We start from the raw sequence: 23733 nt of genomic DNA, 5'->3' as shown, positions 1-23733 counted from the left end.
GTAGATAAGTTCTCCAGAGCCTTAATTACCTAATTATTGTATCCAGGTGTGGTGCTGCAGAGGCACATCTAAAAGTTGCAGGACACCGGCCATTGAGGACTGGAGTTTGACACGCCTGAGCTAGCATAACTGACCTACTTCCCTACTTTTCTAACCTTATCTAGTTGTCGTTGTGTTAACAATTAGTAGAAAATCACTGCGTGTTTTGTTAACAACTAAAAACAGCAGTAACCATCGTCAGTGATCAGTTTTTTCTGTCCAGTGGGAACTTGTGCATGTAACCTCACGCCGCAACATGTCTATAATTAGAGTGGTTTATGTTATCTTTGGCAATCACCGAAGTTTAAGACACTTTCTATTCTCTCCATACATATACAGTCACTGTTGCCATTAGCTTCAATTCAGTTCAATTAAATTCAAATGTATTTAATCAAGGACAGCACATTAAACAACGTTACATGTTGAAAACAAAGCCCCTGTTGTTTTGTTCTTAGGTTTTTCTAGCTCCCGGCTAATTAGCAAACAGTCTATGGTTGGACCTTCACTTTTGCCCGTGAACGCAGCGTTAAGTGTCACCCTTTGTCCCTGACTAAGCCTGATCAGGAACAGCTCCACCAAAGAACAAATGAGTCAGAGAAAACGGCCTTCCTGTTTATTCACTTTCTCAGTCATATAGAGACACACCTCTTCTCAATTTAGTCTCTCCCTTTAAGGGCAGCAACAGTTCAGGAAGACATGTGATGCACTTTACTGCTGCTCTTATCACCCAGTGCTTCAAACTGAAATACCACATTATAAATAGATTAAAGAACCAAAGCAAGTGTCTTTATTTAACTTTTCAAAGCAATTAATGTTTTCTATTAAAGACATAAAATAAAATTTATTTATTTATTTATTTATTTTTTATCATGTTATAATGTTATTCACTCATCAATAATGAACCGGAGTGTTGCCTTGACTCTTTCACGCATGCTTGAGAAACCCTTTAATCTCCATGGCAACCATTCAGCTGTGCAAAACATCTGAGTGAACGTAGCCCCGCCTCTGAGGCGGAGCTCCTCCCCCATTCAGCTCCTTCACACTGGCCAGCAGCAATTAGAAAACACCTGGCGCATCACCAGAGCTCATTATTGGAGCTACTTCTCAGTGAAACGCCGGTCAAACGTTGTTAAAGGGTTAGAGGAGCCATGTTGTGATGACTTCCTGAAGGCGGAGCTTCAGAAAGAGCAGGAGGTTTTAAAGAGACTGAAAAATATCAGACATTTCAAACTTTCTGAGTTTGAAAAGTAAGACATTTTGAGATGAATGTGAAAATTTCCAAACAAAACAGGAACTTTTTTTAAAATTTCCTTTATTTAACCAGGTAAACCCAGTTGAGATCTAAATGTAATTTTCAAGAGTGACCTGGGCAGAAGTCTGCAATACACAGCAACCTGGTTACAACATAACACTAGTTATTATTAAAACTATAATTAGTTGTTATAAAACTAATTTCTGAGCTTGAAAAGTAGAACACTTTCTAGAAAAACTCAGGGATTTGGAGATTATTTTCAGAAACTGCCTAGAAAACTTGGACATTTTCTGTGTTCTTAAAGTTGAAAATTTTCTAGAATTTTTTTTGACTTTTCAAACTCAAAAATTAAAAAAATTTTCTTAAAAATTTCAAAGATTAATCTATTTTTTTTCCAGTAAATAAAAACAATTACATTTCTAAACCTGTAAATCCAAATTGTTACTTTTTGAGCTTAAAATTTCCTTATTTTTTACTAGAAAATTTCAGAGTTTAATTTCAAAATTCCTGAGTTTCTTTTCTGACATCGTTTTTGTTTGTTTGTTTTATTTTTCCTTATCCATGTCCCTAGTAGACCGTTCCAAAGTGGTAAACATGATAATCACAGGTTTTTGTTTCGCGGAATGTGCGCTCCGCCTCCTTCACAGAAAAAACCCGGCCAGCCTCACCTGCGCCAGCTGCTGCAGGAACACCTGGCTCCGGTTACCGAGGCGCAGAAGCAGCAGCCAGCCCAGCCAAGGGGGTTGGACTTTGCGCCAAAGTAACTCCAGACTGCGCAGCTCTGACTGCATGTCTGGAGCCGCAGCAGCAAGAAGCAATCAGAGGCTGAGCGACCCGGTTTCAGGAAGCCAGGAGGCAGTGGACGGAGCTCAGATTTCCTTTCTGACTGGAACAAAGGAGAGGAAAAGATTTTTTTAAAAGATCTTGAGGTAGGAACGCCTCCACTTCCTCACGGAGCGCAGGAAAATCTCCCGCATCTGCGTGAAAACTGTGGTAAAAACTTGTCTGTCTTTACGCGATCGGGTTTGTTTACGCAGCTACTTTCCAGCTAAGTTGAGTTTCTAATCTTTTACTTCTTCGTGGGTTTTTTTAGCTTCTTGTTAGGGGTCTCGCTCCTAAGGAGGAGCTTGTTCCTTCATGAAAATCGTTTTTTTTTTTTTTTTTCAACAAAGCCAGAAATATTTCAGACTTGAACCACAGAAACTTTTCATCTCCTCGTTAAAACGGAGAGAAACTCAGAAAACATCTGTTTGAGCTAAACTACTTGCTAGATTTGGGGGTAAATATTTAGTTTTTTATTACTTCACTATTTTATTACCCAAATTAGTGAATTATCTTAAATGTGGTTTTACTTTGCTGATTTCCTTCTACCACTAATTAAACTCGCCTTGTTTGTAAGCTTTCTTTTTTAGGACATGCATGTAATTTGCGTTAAACTCCCCAAACATTCCTGTCTGAGCAGGAGTTAAACGGGAACGTTTCCAACTTTTTCACCTTAAATTGCTTTACTGTCAAGAACCAGCTGGGCTGCATTGTGGAGCGCTTGCTGCAACCTGCTAGATCATGGCCTCCATCATTAACTGCATGCGTGTTCAAACCTGCACACTGACACACACACACACACACACACACACACACACACACACACACACACACACAGATATTGGGATTTTCTTGGAATTGCAGGGGCACAGCTTGTCCATGACACACTGCAGATTGGTCATGATGTTGTGGAGAACCGAGAGATTCCTGGGTCACATGCTGAGAGGTGAAGTGGGAAAGCGGCGTACAGTTCAGGGCGACAGGTCAGAGGAGGGTCACAAGCCAACAAGGAGGCTGCAGAGACGTCAACCCAGAAAACGAATTGATTCCCGTTTGTTATGTTTTCTTGTGTGTGCAGATTGTTTTTTATCCACAGCTTGAGAGGATCAGTATTTCAATACATGTTTGAAATATTTTAAGATGAGAGTTGCCGTTATAAATATGTGAGAGTGTGAGAGTTTCTATGACTAAGTAGGTTGAGGTATAAGTGGCATAAAAGGAATTTATGGGTGGAGTTTCTTTGTGAGATTCTGTTGGTATAAAACGAGGATTAATCCTAAAAACATCAGCTGATTTGTTGCCATTTTCTCTGTCATGAGCTAATTTTATCCGAGCTGCTCTTGCACAATATTTATCTTGGCACCACATGTTGATTTGAGAAATGGCCTTGAATTCATCATCGTCTGGTCACTGAGATGCAGATTCCTGAAACTTTATGCAACAATAACGCAATAAGTCTAAATAGTGGTTACACAATTAGCCTTTGCCTTTTTAAATCCACATTTCAAATTATTACATAAAGAAACTACAAACTGCAGTGCATTTCATTTGACATCTTGACATCCCAACACAAATTTACACAACAAATGCTTTTAGAATAATGGCGGACGATATGGATTAAGAATTTTATCACCATATTCTGTGATAATGATGAAAATAATGATAAACTATTGTATCTTTTTAGGTAACTGTGTGGCAACACAAAGAATTGGGCTTATTAATGCGCTTTATATTACTAAACTTCACACAGAAACACTGCAAAAAGGATAGAGCTCCAACTTAAAAATGTGTTAATTTGTAACCAAATTAAGTTTAACGAAGTAAATAAATTTCAAGGTGGACTCACGGAAACGTAGGAGGAGCGGCAGAGCCCGACTGCTCAGCTGGAAGAACCCGTCCACCAGTCAACCTCTTCTTTTCATGTCCAGTCCACAAATCTTTGTAGAAGAGTGGAAAGAACAAACTCATCAGAAGTAATGCTTAAAGCCTGCATGTGGCAGAACAAATTGGAAAGCAGTCTGGTTAGAGCAGATGAAAATTAAATGTTTGTGGTTACATGTAAGGAAATTACTCTGAACTGCCCACTGGAAAATCAGGTGGTGGCAGGACTTGGTTTGCTTTTCTCCAGCAGGAACTGAAAAGATGACAGTAAGATGGATGCAAAGGAAGAGAGGAAGAGACCCTGTTTGAGGCAGAGGCTGGGGATACGTCCAAACAGGCAAATGCAACCCAATTTTTACACAGCAGTCTGAACGGCCCAGTTCTACGACAGTGTATTAGAGTTATTGTAGATTTCTGTTTTTAAATGAAAAAAGAAGTAAATTTATGTCAAAAATCTCAGAAATTTTCTAGAGACAACATAGACATTTCATAAGCTGAAATTGGGAAGTCTCTGCTTCTTCTAACAATTTTTCTCATCAAATGTTTGCCTGTTCAAACTCTGAAATGGCCTTCTTAAAAAAAATCATCTGAGATTCATTTAAAAAAAAATCTGAGTTTTTTTGTGGGGGGATTTACTCTTTATTTTTTTATATGTATATACCTACAATAACCCTGCCATGCCAGTGGACAATTCCAATCTTTTCAACAACAAAAAAATCTGATTTGAACCATTTCTGTACTAGATCGGATATTAAATCGATATCGATGTGATTATTTTCACAGTGTTTACAGTCTGACCGGCCATGCTGCAGTTTATGTGACTTATACGTCATTAACGTGAGATAAGCGTCATATATCGGCGCCAGCAGACCCGGTAAATCCGGATGTAATGTAAACAAAGGCTGAAAATTATTTTTCTCAAAATTGCGGACTTTTAGCGCATCGCGTCAAAACGGTCCAAACAGACTCCAACACTAAAGTTACAATCAAAGCTTCCCAAAAGTCCGTAGCTGTTAGTTGTGGTTTTTGTTTTATTAGCTTCCTTCGTCTTTCGGCTCCCACCGCTGAATAACTTTACAGCGGCGTCCATTATTACTTCCGTAAACAGAGCGCTGCTGGGTGACGTCAACGTTCTTCTTCTTCTGCGCATGCGGGGTGATTTTGGGTTGCTAAAGGTTCACAGAGGTCCGATTGCCGTCCGCTTTAATTAGCAGTACGAACGATAACGGAAAAAAACACAACAAACAAACGTTTTCAGATTTTCATTTATTTAATAAAAAATAGTTTTGTACTTTTTTATTCGTGTAAAAAACACAGTGGTTTGTGGTTTTAATGCGACAAGCTATTAAAATGTTCTGACAGCAGGTCTAATTTCAAGGCAACCCGCAGGCGGTGTCAACATGACATGTGGTGGTGAACTAACCTGTATTTTATACAGAATCAACCTGAGAAAGCTACTTGAGGTCTTATTTCAACACCAATCTTTATGCTTTATGCTTCCACCTAAAGGACAGTTTGTGGCCCTTAGAGTGATTTTGTGTGGCCCCCAACTGCAATTTAAAAAAATGATATAAATTTAGCAAATAGATGCAGACGGAGAGTTTTAAAATGATCAAAAACATCATTTTCTTACAGACTTTTCCTGAAAGTTTGCTGCGCCCAAATGAGCTTTTATTTTTTGTTAAACTTGGCTAAATATATCAAGTGTTTTGAAAGAAAATGACCCACATTCTGTTATTGTTAATGAAAATAGTTATTCAAACTGAAAGTTTCTTTTTGGGCTCTTTATTTTAATACAGCAAACGTACAGTGGTGTTTTAAGATCACTGCAGAGAGAGAGAGAGAAAAAAAGAGAGTACATTTCTGCCAAAAACTCAGAAATCTTTAGATTAATTTCAGAAAAGTTCTGCAAAATACTGAATTTTTTTTTACTTTTGAAACTCAGAAAATTAATAAATAAATAAATAATTAAAAATTACAGAAAAAAATTAAACTAATTACTGAATTTCTGAAGTTTTTGGTAGAAATTTACTTCTTATTTATGACTATTTTTATTTGCAATGGCCCCAATACACTGTCATAAAAATCCCTTTCAAGTTTTAGATCTACAATAAGTTAAACTTAACAAAATTGCCTGTTTTTAGTTTTTGCTTGTTGTTTTGGCCCATGATTTGACTATTTTGGCCAGTGAAACAAAAAGTTTGGACACCCCTGACTTAAAACTCAAGCTGGCAGTGATGTTTGGGCTGATTCTGTGATCCGATGCAGGTTTAGGTTTACAGACAGAACAATTAAACACACGAAACGAGTAAATCACAACGGCTGGGTCAGATTTTCCTTTAATCCTCCCTCCTTAAACCGGCGGTGACAAAGCCAGAAAAGGTCAGGAGGAAGGACATAAAGGAGGAACGGACAATAGGGAAACGGGACACTGAAGAACGCCTGAAGGGTTCAGCAGAAAGTGAATTCATGAACGTTTGCAGAATGAGAATAAGGACAAACTACATGCAAAGTCCTCAGACACACCCTGCCAACTTTAGCTTTTAGCTTCTTATTTGCTCTGCGGAGTTTGCATTTATTTTCAAACAAAGGTTCCAAGGTTTTCCCAGTCGGAGCTGGTTTTGTCTTTTCATCTCGTGGTTTTTCATGGTGGCTTCCCCGCTCGTTTACGGGTTAAGGGACATTGCAATTTAATTGCTGGGAAGAAACAAGACGGAGGCTGATTTATGAGGTTTTCCACAAAAGCTTTAGGAGGAAACTAAAGCAGGACTTCTTCCAGCTTGAGCATGCTTTCCTCTGCCTTACTTCACCAAATATTAAAAAGTAGGATGTTGTTTTTATCTGGGTTTATTCAGACATAATAACACGTGTTGCTGCAAGTTCAGAGAGGAAAAACCAGACACAAAAGTTGCTGAGAGGAAGGATGGCAGGTCACTGTAACCCCAAAATATGAATAACAGAGACTCTTTCTTTGGAGTTGGAGTTACTAACAACAAAAAGTTTAACAGAAATAAATAAAAGCTTTGTGCTTTAGTGCAACCTGGTTGTGTGTCAGTAGAAGTGCTGGGCAGAGAACCCAAAAGTTGTACTCAAGTAAGAGTAAAACTACTTCAACACATTTTTACTCGGGTAAAAATAAAAAGTATCTGTCCAAGAAATTACTCAAGTAGGAGTAAAAAAGTCGACTCAAGTTCAGAGTAACTGATCAAATTATCAATCATTTAATATTTTAAAATTACATTATTAGTAGCATTAAAATATAAAGTGGAATTTTGATATTTTAAGGACTAAAATGACAGTAATTCATATAAGTAACAAAATCAGACAAAAGAAAATGTTTCCAAATCAGTTTCTTTCAATAAAAAACTTCAGAAACTTTAACAGAAACTGCAGGTGAGTCTCTGAGTCTGGAGGATTTTAGATTAAAACATGTTTGTTTTTCATTCAGTGGGTAGAAAATCCAGAAATTTTACTCAAGTGAAAGTAAAAAAACTCCTAAAAGTAAATTTTTTTCAAAAAACATGCTAAAGTAAATGTAAGCAGTTGGTACCCGACTCTAGCCAGCAGTGCAAACGGCGAGTTTGTCAGGCCGGCGAAAGGTTTGGTGAATGAAGGTTGACCTTTGTTCGTCTGAGTCCTTCTGCGTGAGCTGCTTCTGAGAGAGATAACGGTTGGAGGCCGTGTTTTAGGAAAGCGCCTCACAGGGAGGAGCGTCCAGGAATGCGAACAGGCCCGGCGGAGCCCGGACTCCTTCCCACTCCAACGCAGCGCGGAAACATTCAGCAGGGTGTGACATTCTCTCCGCTCCTGTTTAAAGTTTGTTTTGTCCGCTTTCTCTCTAATTCTTTTTTTTAATCCCGTTAACCTTTACGAGTTTTTACAGAATAACTGCTGGAAACATCCCTTTGTTGCCAACAGACAAGTTGGTGGTGTTTACTTTGGTGCTTTTAGTTCAAACTGCAGGTACGGGCAGAGTTGGGCAATAGCTACGTAGTTACATTTACTCAGTGACATTTTTGTAAAAATGTGCTTGTAGGAGTATTTTTACTACTTACTTTGAGTAATTTTATTATGAAGTATTTCTGGATTTTCTACCCACTGAATGAAAAACAAACACAGAGACAGACTCACCTGCAGTTTCTGTTAAAGTTCCTGAAGTTTTTTATTGAAAGAAACTGATATGGAAACATTTTATTTTGCCTGATTTTGTTATATTTTATTATTTATATGAATTATTGTCATTTTGGTTCTTAAAATACCAAAATATCCACTTTATAGTTTGGTCTGTGTGATGCAATTTTTAAATATTAAATGATTTAGGTTTTGATCAGTTTCTCAGTACCTGAGTTGAAACGTTGGACAGATACTTGTTTTACTCTTGAGTAATTTCTTGGACAGATACTTTTATGCTTTATACTTTTATACAATATGTTTAAGTAGCACTGCTCTTACTGTAGTACGATGTTTGCGTTCTCCATCCATGCTGGGATAAATGGTGTCACTGGCAGCAAAGTCTCTGAAGGATCCTAATTAAAATGGATATATGATTTAATATAACTACTAAACTCTCTTTTAATAAGAATGAACAGTTGTGCCATTTTCTCCTCCTCCTTATAGAGCAAATTTGCCAATCACACTATAAGGGAACCAGACCCACCATTAGCTGCGTTTCATTACAAACGTGTGCAAAACTTTGTCGGCATTCCGAGACGGCAGAAATGTTTGTCCGTTTTGACGCCTCACAGTTAATTTATCGGCTGCTGGTTGAGATGCTGGATTGGAGCTGGTCATGTTCAAGAAGCCGTTTTTAAATCATCTGAGCTTTGAGACGTGGTGCGTAGTTTCTGTGGAGGTGGCCTTCAGTTGGTGCTCAGGTAGGCGGTGGCATTGAAACAATGCACTGTAAAAACAGAATCCTACAAAGTATTTTGTCTAGTTTCTTAGTTTTGTCTTATTTAATGTGCACTAACTTATAAATGTTTTCAACATGACAAGGGTTTGCTTTAAGTAAATGGTACTAATACTACTTCTATTCGCAGATAATTTCATTTAGAACATGTTTCAGATTAAATAATCTACCAGTGGAACCAGTGCTTTTTTTTTTTTATTAATTAGTATTATTGATTTAACAAGCTCCTATGTCTTTGCTGAAAAGTTATGTGCAAGTTATCAGACTTGAAATAAGACAAAACTAAGACATTTGCAGTAGAAATTAAACCAGAAATACTTGGCTGTTGTGTTTTTGCAGTGTGGTCTGTTGGTACTAAGGGGCTGAAAGAAAACCACTACCAATCTGAACCATTGATACCCAAACCTTCATGTTGTTTGAACCAGATTCTGACCCAACTGTTTAAGTTTACCAGTTATTTTCCCACCCAACCGTTATTTGATTTCTGATGCACCAAACTGTAGACCAAGTTTTCTGCTTGCAGCAGGGAGAGTTCTGCTTATGTCCCAGTTGGGTTATTTATGCTACCATTGCCTGGTCTCTTACATCAACAAGACTTTTTTATCTGAAGGTGTGTGTGTGTGTGTGTGTGTGCGTGTGTGCGTGCGTGCGCGTGCGTGCGTGCACGCCTCTAAATATGCAGCTCCTGAAATACTCCCATGATCCAGTCTGGCACTAAAAACAATACAATGGATCCTTAAATATTCTTTACCATTCCGATGCTTACACTGAAAAAAATAAAAAATCTTACCAAGTATTTTTGGTCTGGTTTCTACTGCAATTATATTAGCACACTTTAAATAAGACAAAACTAGTTCACGAGTAACTTTTCAGCAAGATACAAAGCTGATTTTTAATCAATCAGATTTATTTGTATAGGACATTTCAGCAAGAAAACATCTTCACAAAAACAAAACATACAAAGTTATAAGACACAAACCGTCGAGCTCCACTGTTGCACATCAAAATGCTGATTAATGTTTTATTGACTTTTAATCAAAGCAACTCTGCACAGGTGGATTTTTCGTCTAGATTTAAAGGAACTCTGTGTTTCGGCTGTTTTGCAGTTTTTTTGAAGTTTGCTCCAGATTTGTGGTGCATAGAAGCTGAATGCTGCTTCTCCATGTTTGGTTCTGGTTCTGGGGATGCAGAGCAGAACCAGAAGACCTGAGGGGTCTGGAAGGTTGCTATGGCAACACCAGCAGATCTTTAAGCCGTTCAGTGATTTATAAACTACAGTATTTTAAAGTCTCTGAGCTACAGGGAGCCAGTGTAGGGACTTTAGAACGGGGTGATGTTCTCTATTTTCCTGGTTTTACTCAGAACTCCAGCAGCAGCCTTCTGTGCGACTAAAGATGAACACATGGCTGAGTTTCTATAGATCCTGCTGATATATTAGTCCTCTCACCCTGTAAATGTTCTCCGGGTGACAGAAGGCCGACTTTGCAACCATCTTTATTGTGGCCCTGAAGGTTCAGGTCAGAGTTCAGGCTGATCGCTGGTTTCCAGCTGTAGTAACTGAAGCTGTGCTTACTCTAGATCGATCCTCTCTAGGTGCTTCCTTCATCCAACATAAACTTTTCTTTTCTTTTCTTTTCTTTGTCACACGGATCACTTGTGCATCGACAGGTTTTCTTCCTCCCAGTCTAGACAAACTCACATGCATGCTTCGGATTGCGTCGTCTGCAGCTATTTATTTGTCATGCGTACGACGAGCTGCACGATGCACCTGTCTGAAACTGTTAATAACACGGCCCAATCGTGCATGAGGTTCAGTCAGGACACCTGCGCCGCTGACTAAACTATGAGTCAGGATGACAAACATGCCAGTGAAACCAGCTGCCTCCGTGTTGTCGTGTCTTGTTTTTCACCATTCAAACTACGAGGCGTTCAGTTATTTTAGTGAAGTTGCAGGAGGTGACAGATTTGGGAGTGTAAGGCGGGGAAGAAAAGGAAGGGCTGAACCCTGTAATTAGAAGATTCAGTGCCACCAACGTAAATGTAACAGAAGGAAACTCGCAGATCAGAGGTGCAAATTGTCGTTTTTGCAGGAAATTACCTTATTATGTGGCTAAATGTTGGTGTTTTATTTTGCAGAAGGAGCGCCCTGCCGCCTCACAGCCATGAGCTCACAGACTAGTTACGGGAACTTTCTGTGTAAGTTCCCACAAACCTTTTAAATTCACATTTTTCACCCTTGAACTCAGTTGTTTGCAAACACGGCGGCGACATCCTGCTCTAATTGCCTGTTTATTCCTCTGGGTCACATTCAGTCCAGACCATCGACAACGACCTGAACGCATCGCTTGCGGTCGCAGATGAGTTATCTAAGGAATTTAGCTCCTTGATGCAGGAGGCCTCCTCCAGCGACCAGAACAAGCCGTCTGACAGTAAGGTACGCTCACATGCCGTCAGCAAAACCCAGGAAAACAGAACGTTCTGCAGCTCTGCTTGTACACGTTGTACTGAGAACGTTTTCCATCAGAGGTGACTGTTTGCCTCTGGCTACTCTTCATATTTCCAGCTGAACTTGTTTTCAGTAAACAAAAAGAAAATTACTTGACACATGATCCCTAACCTTGCAACCCAGTTTGAATTTATTTTTTTTTAAATCACGTAGCGATCAACAGAAATTTCACAGCGTGAAAATAAATTGAGGACAAACTTTAATTATGTCATTATCAATATAAATGATCTCAAAACAGCAATATTTTCATCTAGTCTGGGTCAGTATGTCGTCCAGAGAAACAGGCCTAGTCAAATCTACCCTTTCCTTTTTCTTTAGACCAGTTCTTCCGTCTCCAGAGACAGACATCTCTCGTCTGGACCTTCCAGCCTGCCCAGCTCCATATATTCATCAAGCGGCACCAATGGCAGCTCCAGCTCCAAACCGCTCTCTCCAAGCTCCACGTATTACACCAGTGACTCGGTCGTCTCCAGCAGCAGGAACGCCCCGTCACCCCCCGTCCTCTCCAGCAGCAGGAACGCCCCGTCACCCCCCGTCCTCTCCAGCAGCAGGAACGCCCCGTCACCCCCCCTCTCCAGCAGCAGGAATGCCCCGTCACCCCCCATCCTCTCCAGCAGCAGGAACGCTCCGTCACCCCCCGTCCTCTCCAACAGCCCCCACTCCTCTCCCAAGATGCACCGGGTGGTGCACAACACGCACCGGCGGACCGGGTCGGACAGCTACGTGTTTACGCCGCAGAGCCCCAAGCAGGCGCCCCGCTCGCCCCGGCCCGACTCACCGTCTTATTTTGAAAGGAGTCCACAAGGCCTGATTAGTCACAGGGAAAGAAGCCGGACAGCCGGTTCTTTGGACCCGTCACCCCGCCCGGCTCCACATCAGATGTCCCCAACCCTGCTGACTCAGTATGACAGCAACCAGATGAGCCGCAGGTCCCCTCAGCCAGACAGAGGCTCCTCTGCAGGGCTCCTGAGGCCCTCTCCTCTGTCTTTAAACTCTCAAGTATCCAGCACTCTTCCTCGAAATTTTTCCGCAGTCAGTCAAACTGGTAAGGAGGCTTAGTCTCTCTTTAAATGTTTCAGTTTACATCTTTGAATTTACCATGTTAGTTCAATTAAAGTCAGTTTATTTACATATTGATCTCAAAGGGAAATTAAATAAATTAAATGTGCCACCAGTTTGGTTGTATTTCAGGTATTTAAAGTAATGAATGACTATTGATATTGACAATTATTGATATTAGTATCAACTGATATGAATCATAGGTTTTTCAGAAAGGCACTTCAGACATATATTAATATACACAGCTCTCATGTGATGTCACACTTCTGGGAACTTTGTAATTGACGGCCATCTTGGTAGGCAGTTGCTAGTACGACATTAAACAGGCCACTAGTTAATAACTAGCTCTCACCTCCGACTGTAACTCGGTACACCTCTGTGTAATACTAAGATTTAAATCAGTGATATTTACTGTGATACTTATTGCCAAACGAGCTAAATTAGCTTAGCTAGTGCCGCTTTTATCTGCAAGCTAAGATGGACATGTAGCCTACGTTTATGTTACCACATGTACTTACTCTGCCAGTATTTTTTAGTTCGTTGTTTTGCGCTGTGCTTGCTAACTAAGATGACGCGGATCACTTCTAGTTCAGACTTCTGGGAACTATGAATGGATCTTGACAGCAGTATGCTCAATGAATTTCTTATTGTAGCAGATTGTATCAAGTCGTTGACTTGCATCATTCATTGACTTTCATTTCTGTTTCCACAGAAGAGTCTGCGAAAAGACAAAAAAGTCCTAGCAAGTGGAACGAAACGGATCTGGACGTTTCCTACGATAGGAAGCCTCACCACACTTATGACAGTAGGATGATTTTTCCCCCCTCTTTTGTTGGATTTTTAACGTTTACTCAAATTTTTCAGTCTCCCTCTGTGCCAACGTTGGCCCCTGACCTCTGATTTTGTGCTGCAGAGACAGAATGGCTTCGATCATCTGCTCCGAACAGCAACTGGCGGGAATCCAACCTGGATAACCCTGCTCCAGCCATAAGCCCTAAAAAGGTGCGAGGTCATACCTGAAATGTTCTGAAACTTGGTGAACACTTGTTTTCTAGGGCTTAAACCTTTTTAAGTCTTGAGAGATGAGATTTTTACTTTGTGCAGGGTCACACTAACCCCGTGTGCGCTTTATGAGAGTTTTTTGTGTGTGTGTGATTACGGGAACTGACGGTCTGGCAGGACAATACTGAAGCAACAATGTACGGAGTATATGGCATTGCATGGTAAATGCAACCAAAGCAAACATGCGAGTCTAGAACTAAAGCAAGAAAAATGACTAGTAGAGTCTTTTGCCAAAGACAGAAGAGAAATCTTACAACCACTAAAATCTGATTCTACTCCCAATTTTGTTTCCATTTCGTGAAGAAGGAAGCTGCACTCTGTGTCTTCTTAAGAGGTTTTTGCGTTGTTTCCTTCAGTGGTTCTGGATACAGCACCACCACAGGCAAGGAGGGGAACAGGTTCCTAAAAGGGTTCATTTTGGATCATTTGACACAAACTGCATTTCCATTATGAATGTGCTTACAACTTTGTCAATATTCTGCTAATGTCGAAAAAAAACACAATTTTGCAATTGTGTTTTTTGCAATTAAAATCACAGCTGAATAAGTATGTCCACGAAATAAGTCATTAAAAACATGCCATTTCGTCATCCTAGCACTTCCTGTTGTCGTCTTCTTCGTCAGTAGCAACATCCGGACGTTGACCACATGACTCAAAGCAAAAAAAGTGTTTCTACTGCAGTTTTGTGAAATGAACTTAATTTGATGTATATGAAAAACCATCTAATCCTAGCGCAAAACTTTTTCGAAAGTGGCATGTTTCCATTGAGCAAATTTATTTTTGGTAATTCCAATTTACAAAATTTTACGATGCAGTGCAGTGTAAAAGAGAACTGCAGCAGCTGACAATGTAACACATTTTGCAATTTTGGTCACCAGTCGAACCGAATCTAACAGATGATCAGGGGTGAAAACATCCTTAGTGGAATTTAACAATATTCCAAGCTCCAACTTATTTTTGCTTATGTAGTTTTCAAACCTTTCATCGTTAACAAGTGTTTTTCTTTGTTCATTTTCTTCTCAGGATCCTCGCTCGGTTCCCCACCAGGGTTCCTACAGCTCTTTGCCCCGCGGCGCTCGTATAGCTGTTCCACCAGATGCCTTGTCCACAGGACAATCCCCTTTTGGCCCTCCGCCAATTGTTTCCCGTGTCAACATGCCTCCCGTATCTTCTCTGCCTCGCCAAAGTAGGCGCATACCAATCTCTGTCATCCTGCGCCTTCAAAATCCCCACTATGGACAAATGTCGCCCCTCCAAAATCAGCCAATGGAAGGACAAGGAGACTTTGCACCTTACCGCATGGCTGAAGCGGCTCAGAGGAAGTTCATTCAGCCCCCTGCCTTCCAACCACAGCCTTATCCACCTGAGCTCCGACAACCTGCTGTTTACAGTGATGGTAAAACACCTCTATATGTTGTTTCAGCCCAAGGCCTTTCCTGTGGGTCTCCCTAATATCTGTTTTAGAGCTCCTTATTGGTGCTGATTGAAAATGGAGGCAGCTGGCCAGGGTCTCCAGAAGAACGTAAGATCCAGCTTAAGATGCACCACTGACTCTTTTTGTTACTCTCTCCCTTTACCCCCTCTTATCCAACCAGCCATGATTTTTGTTAAATATATCTAATTTTGAGTTATTCCATGCATTGCTTCCCTTTATTTGTTATGGCTCTAGTGCCAGGCCATAACAAATTGGGGGCTCGTCCAGGATTTGAACTCAGGACCTCCTGCACTGTATGAATTTTGCATTTGCCTCGTCTTTGTGCTATAAATGTCGTTTCTGTGTTTCCAGCACTACATGCAGAGGACGTAGATGCAGAGATACAGCGCCTGGATATTCACCACCCTCCGCCAGTTTTGGAGACTCCCGCTGTGCCGAGGGCTGGTGGAGAGGTCGAACAGGTTGTGACCCCAGCTCCCCGACCCCTGAGCCCCACCAGGCTGCAACCGGTGGTGGCCCCAGAGGTCCAGAACCCTGAGATCCCGGATCGGGAGGAGCTGCTCCGCATCAGGGCTGAAATCCCCCGGGCGCTGAAGAGACGCGGCTCTGTGGACGTTTCTCAGTCCTCGAAGAAAGCCTCGCAATACCAGCCAAACCAGTATAAAACCATCATCCACAAACTATTTCATAGGAAAGATCACCGCAACAAGGGGGAGAAAGGTAGCGACAGCTCTTCTGACGGGGAGGAACCCGCCACGCCCCCTGATCCTCCACCCACAGCCCGGACGCCTCCCGTCATTCCACAGGATGAAAAAGTAAGTGTTGGTTTTGGCACACTTAAATTCCAGCTCATTAATCACATTTATAAGTCAAACAATGATAACAGAAGTGAAAACAAAGCCGTTTTCTAAAGGGAAAAAAGCTATCCACACAAACCTAGCATCATGTGAAAAAGTAATTGTCCTCCAAACCTAATAACTGTTTATGCTTTCCCTGTTGCAACGACTGCTATTTGGCATTTTGAAAGAACAAGCAATCAATCTTTTACCTACGTATGAAAAAAATAATACCCCTCTCTTTGTGCAGTCGTTTTAATTCAGCAATCTTGGGCAGTCTTCAAGTCTGAACTGTGTAATGTGACACTGCATCGTCTCACACTGATTTAAGTCTTTGGTTAGGCCACTCCAAAATCCAAAACACTTTGTTTGTGGGCCTTTTTGAGTAAAGCTGGACTTACTAATGAGCTTCGGATCATTGACATGCTTCAGAAGGCAAGAGTCCTTGACACTTGGACCATCAAACTACAAACTACATTTGACTGTTACGGAGAGCAGATCTTCTAAGAATGTCATAAAAGTATTTTAGAAATTGTTTAGTTCTTTTGTGACCTTCTGAATGAGTGGTCAATATCCTACAAGTCATTTGGGTAAGCTGGAAACTTCTAGCCAGTGATGGGCACACTTCTGCTACAAGTGGAGCTAATTTTTCATGTAGTGCTTTAGCATTTTTGGTAACTTTGAAAACATTTAGTGCAATTAGCTTCCCCTAAATACATTTTTGACATTAATTCTTAAGTGCTAATTTAGTATGGTTTCAGTTGAATACAGTTTGGCATTTGGACTAAAGTTTTGATTAAGAATTTTTTACGTAGATGCTCATATTCATGCTCTTATTTTGAAGTGGGTGAAGGCTGTTTATGCAGCATTTACATATCCTCATACTCTCCTTTTTTCCAAGAAAAAAGGCAAATGGCATGTTCAACAAACAAACAAATGAGGTGAAGAGAAGAGTACAGCATTTGAGCAAACTACCAGGGATAATTAAACAAATGCAAAAATGTACATGAATTGTTTTGAGTCTCCTCATGTTCTCCACCTGTGATACAGTGCAGCAAAGGGCATTTAATCTTTACCCAGAATGCTTTGCTGTAGAACTACAAGCGGCATTAAACAGTTTAAAAGCTACTAATGTCTTACATGCCATCTGACCGTCAATTAGCCAAAATTAGCAACAGATTTAGCAATACTCAGTGACTATAAAACTGAAACAATGAGTGCAAGGTCCTGAAGCGAACTGGTATTCTGTGTTTTAGCACTTTATGGCATGGAGGCTATTAACACGGCTGAATTTAATGCTTTAGCATTAGCTTCTGCTAAATACCATGTTTATAACTTTTTAGCATTAATGGAACTAAAGTTTATGATTAGTGCTTTAGAGTTGGCACAACTAAAGTTTTAGTTAGCGGTGCTCACCACTAGCCAAGTTATTATTGTTGTAGTGTTTCTTCATACATATTAGTGACTTTGTAACCTTTTGTCCAGACTGCTGTGAATTATTTTGTTCCTCATCTGTTCTTTATTTTATTTAGATCAAACCATGATGGTTTTTTGGCTTTCTTGTCATACAACATTAAAATTATTTCTTAATATCTTACGACAGCTCTTTCCCCCTTCATAAATAAAATTATAATTTCAAAACGGTTTGGATTTTACTTATTGTTTAAAATGTCTTAATCTGAACACCAAAAAAAGGGAAGAAATATGTAGAGGTAAATACTTTTCATGGTAGTTTCAATGTAAATTTGTTTGTCTTTTCAGTACAACTCCATCCTGAGGAAGCCGGGTCGCAAGAAATCTGGAAGGCGAGCTAAACTTAGCCCACTGGTTCTGCTGCTGGATGCAGCGTTGATGGGAGAAATGGACACAGTGATGCGAGCCGTGAAGGAGGTATTTCTACCCAAAACTCTTCAAGGGGCAGTTTTAGCTTCACCTGGTTCAAGTTCTGTAAGCACCTTCTGCTGTCCAGTTATTAATCAGTTAATCAAAAAAAAATAGTCAGCAGATTAGCCTTGCACTGCACTGATGCTAAGTCAAGCAGAAAAATAATTGGTAGTTATATGAAGACTGCACTTGCACATAACTGCAGTCTGGAATTCATAATTATCTGAACAAGCATTTTTTTTAGGTTGTAGGAGGAAACGCTGGTTAAAAACAACCAGACCACACATGCACCAATGGAGCACGCAATCTCCACAGACACGAGCTCTGACTTGTCTCTGCAGTGTTGGCCAACATTCAAAATAATCCAAATTATTGCTGTTGGTTTTTTTTCCCCGCAATCAAATCAACTCAGAAAGGTCAGCAGATCATTAGGCGCACCTGAAAACACCTGCTCCTCATATAAACGGTAAAACAAAGTGTTTTGTGATTGCAATGGCATCGCTTGGCAGCATTGCATCTGACACGAACAGTTAACAATTGTTTTCAACTGAGACTCAGACAGACAGGGTGTGGTGCTAAATGAGGTAAAGCAGAATTTGGCTATGGATTTGGGACTCGGAAGAAACTTACAGCATTTGAATTGTGTTGTTCTCACAATACGAACACTTGGGTTGTAACAAATAATTGGATTAATTGTCAACTATCGTAATTTAGCAATCGATTAGAGAGACTCAAAAAAGGGGCCATTTGATGAAAGAACACATTAAAAGCACTGTAGCTAAGTCAAAACTGTACAAAAAAACCCTTTATATTTCAGATAAGAAAGTCTTTCTTTGTACATTATGCTACCCCCAGAACTCCTCAAGTGGCATAGCTTCACCTGGTTAGAGTTCTGTAAAAATATTAATAATATAAAAAATCTAATGATACCGTTTGCTGTCTAATTATTCATCAGTTAATTAAAAAAATATTCACCATATCAGCCCTACACCGTATCGACAAGCAGAAAGAGTCGAGTATTTTTTAGCTACAGATGCATACTTTGCTAAATTGATTTGCATCTTTTCATGTACTTTTAAAATTTGTATTAAAAAGATTTAAGTGACTAAATGAAAACTCTGCTGAATGTGACATTTTTATCCGGTTAATTGTCATGACAATCGATATTACAATCAATAATTACTAAAATAATCTTAGTTGCAGCGCTAGTGACAGCAAGCAAAAATGATCAAAAGGTCTTCACACAAGGCTTACATTTCTTAATGAATGTCGTTTATAGATTTTTGTTGAAATACAACAAAAAGAAAAAATAGATTGGTAGCTAATATACTCGTGTGCAAAACGTTTTTAAAACATAAATATAATAGAAAAATAGATTACTTGCTAATAAACTCTTTGTAATGCTACACTCCAAACGTCGTTGTTACTGAAAAACAGCAACACATTCCTAAGTGTCTTCCAAATACATAAATACTTACAAATGACATTTTTCCAAAGTACGAAGTGCTCACGTGCCGTTGACCTTCTTCCAACTGCCTAAATTCTTGTTGGCATGGTTACCGGAGAAATAGACGTCAAAGATAGTTTGCTGCCAAGAGTGCTCACTCAGTCATGTTTCTGAAAATACACTATGACAAAAATCGTTTGAAATACATACAAATGTTACACTCTGATCAAATTTCAAACCCCCAAACTCATACCCATTCTAAGCATAAATTTAGTGAAGCAATTAGCTAACCATGAACTTAATTACAAGCTTACTGATGTAACTTATTTCCACTGTAAACTAATTTACAGTATTTGACTGAATGGCAACATCTTCTAAATGCAAAAAGTTGTGTGAGGATAAAGTTGGGTTCAGCAAGTGAATGAAATGTTATGTTGAATCTCTTCTGCAGATGAGTGACCCCAGCCAGGCGAATGATGAGGGCATCACCGGTTTGCACAACGCCATCTGCGGCGGACATCACGAAGTGACCGACTTCCTGGTCCGCATTGGAGCCAATGTCAGCGCACCAGACAGCCATGGCTGGTAAATACTTTCCTCCTCCCCTCTTTGTTTCTCATGATATCTGCACATCTGAACGTTGCTGGTATGTCTTCGACTCGCAGGACTCCGCTACATTGCGCTGCCTCTTGTAACGACCGTGAAATGTGTGAGTATTTGGTGAGGAACGGAGCTGCCGTCATGGCCTTCACTCACAGAGACGGAGCCACCGCCTCCCAGAAGTGTGACCCTTACCTTTTTGGGTTTGAGGAGTGCGAGAGCTATCTAAGAGGTGAGACAAATACTCCCACACACATACACCCTTTATAACAGCTCAAAGGCCGTGTTTAATCTCTGAAATGTCAACATTAAACACATTTAGCCCTTGTGCATGTGAGGACTGAGGCAAATGATACAAGTTTTACGTGTGTGAGGTCGGTTGGACCCCATTTCTACATACAAGGGTTAAGGTCATATTTCTAATCTAATGGACCAAACTCCTTTGCCTTCTTTCAATGGATTTGTGGTCCTCAGAAAACGTTGTTTCTCTGAGCTCAGGTTGCCAGTTTCCTAGCAACCCCAGTGGAGTTCCGCCTGTTACCTAGCAACCCAAGCCGAGCTTAAGCACATTTGGTCAGATGCTTTCAGTGCTCTGTACAATGGCTGCTGGAAAAGACAAATGTTTTGTTGAATTACCATCTGGAAACCACTTGTTACATTCTTAGCAGTGTTTATATTAAATAAAGTAAAAATAAACTGGGTTAATTTAAAGTACTTGCTTTCAATTAAGTACATTCTTAATTGAAAGTGTCTTAACTGTAAGTGCAATTAAGTTACTTACTTTCAAATACTTACTTGAGAGTAAAAAATTACTTTCAGTTAAGCCAATTTACTTTCAGGAATGATTAATGGAAACGCGTCTCTTGTTGGTTGTGTAGGAGACTCCACTTCTGCTTTTCAAAGATGTATGGCTGCATGACCGTAGATCTATCTGTAGCCATTTTCAGGTGTAAGTGTAAACATCGAGTCAGGGGTCGTGGCCAGCAGCAGCTTATTTGGATTTAAAGTGACAAAGGTCCTAAAATGTCTCAATCTGAAAGCTCAAAATGGGCAGAACGGAGCAGAATATAATCTCATAATCTAAAAATGATTTTTCTGCGAAACAAATGTAACGAACATATTTTGTTTAGCCCATTGACCTATCCTAACTTGTTCAAGAAAGCTTAACAGGTCATATTTAAACTAATAATGAAGATAAAAACATCTGAATACCTTTACAACTTTTTATTTTTGTCATGGTTGTATTTTTACGTCTCCTTTTTGCTTTGTCATGCTAGCTAAGGAGGAATCCATGGGGGTGGACAACAACGGCGTGCTGTACGCTCTGTGGAGCTACCAGGCTCAGGCACCTGATGAGCTGAGCTTCAAGGAGGGAGACATGGTCACCATCCTGCAGAAAACGGACGGCTCCGACTGGTGGTGGGCCTCGCTCTGTGGCAGGGAGGGCTTCGTCCCAAATAACCTTTTTGGGGTAAGTTGAAAATCATTTAAAATTGTTTTTTTTCCATCCTTTTTTTAAAATTATTTTATTATGTACATGGTTTTTTTCCACACATGAACTATTGAACAAGACAAGTTCTAGAAATGTACCATTTCATAGCTTTATGAAATGGTGTGCTTATTTATTTACATGTGTAATATAGAGATGGATGAAAGAGCTCAGAATATTAAGTATGAGAGCAGAGCATATTTGAAGACATTCATGTTGCTTTTCTGTAAGCAAAAACCAACAGATAGCTCAAGAAAAATGTTGTCTTAATAAGGGGTGAGTGATATGGACGTAAAGTTTTATCACAATATTTTGTGATACCATTGTGATAATGACCAAAGTGACAAAAAGAACATTTTTTGGGGGGGTGGTTGTGTATGGCACCACAATCTTAACCCCACAAACACAAATACTGCTCTTGAAAAACATTTGTAATATACTTCTTTAGGACAACAAACACATAAAAAAGTCTGATTTGTATTAGTAAAACACACACAGTAACAGCATTTACGCATATTTTCACATGTATTGATACACCTTTGTTGAACAAACATAAGCCTGAGAAAGAAAGTTTCAGGAGTGTTTTAGACATTAATTGGAGTTTATGACAACAATAAATCAAAATCTTATGAAAATGTTACAAAATTGATCCTGATAATATATGAAGTGCCTGATTGATTTGGTGAAATCTTGAACTGTAATCACCGTTTTGATTTTAATGCAGATATAAAACAAAGGTTTTCCCTTTTTTCTTGCAGCTTTTCCCAAAGGTTCGTCCAAAATCTCTCTGTTAAGGGATCTTCTGGACATCCATGGTGGTGAATCTGCTGCACCGCACCACAATGTTATTTTAATCAAATGTGAGAAAACTGCATTTCTGCAAGACATGGAACTTCTTCTGATGTTCTCGAAGGACACAGGGAAAAATATCCGAAGAGGATACATTGTTATTCATGCATGCCTGCTGGAGAAAATGTTTCATCTCTGCATTGAAGGTGGCCACTCTGTCAAACTTTACGAAGGTTACAGAGCTGTCATCCTCCCCGCCGATCTGCTGTAGTCAGATTTCTCTGACTCACGTCCTGGTTACAGATCAAACCGAGGCTGTTGGTGTTCAGTCCACTCATCGGTTAGGTCAGCGTAGGCGTCAAAAAACCCACGACCAGTCGGTTTAGACGCGGTTCCAGTTTACACCCAATGCATCACCAAGTCAAAGAAGGGAGTCTGATGTTGAAATTTGAAGTTTTCACATTACTCAGCTGTATATATCATTTTTAGCAGTTTTACCGTTATCAGCCAAATATTAGATTAGAGCTACTTTGTGGATTTTTATGACCACATTCATGAGGTTAACACTGAATGAATGAGATGTGACTTTACATAGTATTATTAGAACTGATTAGTATTTGCTTAAGTCATTGCACAATGTTCTTTTGGTTGTTTTTATGTTGCCTTTAAATATGAATCATGTTGGGAAGGGACTGAGTTTACTATGAGTGAAATGAAAGACTTTCTGATGCATGAGGGAATGCATGTGTGTTGGGTGTAATGTTTTTTTCTTTCTTTCTTCGCGCTGTTTTGCCTGTGAAATTATACTCAAAGTGGAGTAACATAACTAAATCTTTAAAGAGTAAATATATAAGATCTGTTGTCAGTTTTCTCAATTAAATCATCTGTTACAGTGACACTTATTGGCACCACTAATGGAGATGTGTAAAAGCTTAAAAAAAATAAATCAATATTCTATTGCGGATGTGTCGCATTATTTTGAGTTGACCGAGAAATTATTTTTCTAAAATAATGAACAAAAAATCTAAATGAAAAATGTTTGCATTCTTGAGTCCAAATTTACACAAACACAAGTTATGAAACCATGAATAACATGGATATATAATATGACTAAATATAAAAAGAATTGAATCTATAAAGTCACAAAACTGGAGGAGTAGGGTAACCAACTCAGTGGAAATTTGTATGGGGCAAGTTGAACATATTTTTATTTTAGCTCTGGTGAAACCCTCAAATCAAACTTAACATTATTATTCTAACATTTTTAGATCTATTGTCTGTTAAGAGTTGAGTAATAATGAAAGAGGACATATTATCCTTGAACAAGTAAGGACAGATCTACAGGTCATAAAAAAAACACTACATTTTCTGCCTGTTTTGAGAATGAGCCGTTTTAGGGCCTCTTGTCACTTTGAATCCAAATAAACTTTCTGTCCCCCCAACTCAACGTTTACACTCGCTTAACGAAAATGGCTGAAAACAGACACACAAACTGGACATCTCTGACCCCGAGTCAGGGCCAGAAGCAGAATGGTAAGTCAACAACATGTTTTTACAGCAGCCATTATATTACAACGCAAAGCAAACTGAGAAAAAGTCCTGGAACTCGCTTGCGTTGCTAGGTGACGGACTGGACCTGGGATTGGCAGGGGTTGCTAGGTAACGGGGAAGTGCCCTCCATTATGTGTCAAACTGTTCTTTCCAGACAGAAAACGACTAAATG

General features: G+C 39.7%; 1 protein-coding gene and 1 long non-coding RNA gene across 3 annotated transcripts; one reads left to right on the top strand and one right to left on the bottom strand.

Moving 5' to 3' along the window:
- The first annotated feature begins 1975 nt into the window (after nucleotides 1-1975).
- On the top strand, nucleotides 1976-22972 carry ppp1r13l (protein phosphatase 1, regulatory subunit 13 like). 2 transcript variants are annotated; one of them, XM_008426515.3, is made up of 13 exons: nucleotides 1976-2284; nucleotides 11040-11099; nucleotides 11216-11337; nucleotides 11728-12454; nucleotides 13181-13273; nucleotides 13382-13470; nucleotides 14554-14926; nucleotides 15317-15780; nucleotides 17563-17691; nucleotides 19584-19717; nucleotides 19798-19964; nucleotides 21010-21203; nucleotides 21980-22972. In XM_008426515.3, exons 2-13 carry the CDS (start codon nucleotides 11066-11068, stop codon nucleotides 22013-22015), a joined length of 2562 nt encoding a protein of 853 aa, XP_008424737.2. In that variant the 5' UTR covers nucleotides 1976-2284; nucleotides 11040-11065; the 3' UTR covers nucleotides 22016-22972. The 2 variants fall into 2 exon arrangements, with proteins under 2 accessions (XP_008424737.2, XP_008424735.2); XM_008426513.3 differs by having other exon boundaries at nucleotides 1977-2220.
- LOC108166813 (uncharacterized) lies at nucleotides 3036-19251 on the bottom strand. The gene is made up of 3 exons (XR_001777211.2): nucleotides 19164-19251; nucleotides 3960-4050; nucleotides 3036-3127 (listed from the first exon to the last, which is right to left on the bottom strand). It is a non-coding gene; the product is annotated as an uncharacterized LOC108166813 (long non-coding RNA).
- Nucleotides 22973-23733: the final 761 nt, after the last annotated feature.

The sequence above is a fragment of the Poecilia reticulata genome, chromosome 13 (assembly GCF_904066995.2).
Source record: "Poecilia reticulata chromosome 13, P_reticulata-male-v2, whole genome shotgun sequence".
NCBI lineage: Eukaryota > Metazoa > Chordata > Actinopteri > Cyprinodontiformes > Poeciliidae > Poecilia > Poecilia reticulata.
The sequence above is the reverse complement of the archived record's forward strand: the minus strand, read 5'-3'. Positions and strand labels throughout refer to the sequence as shown.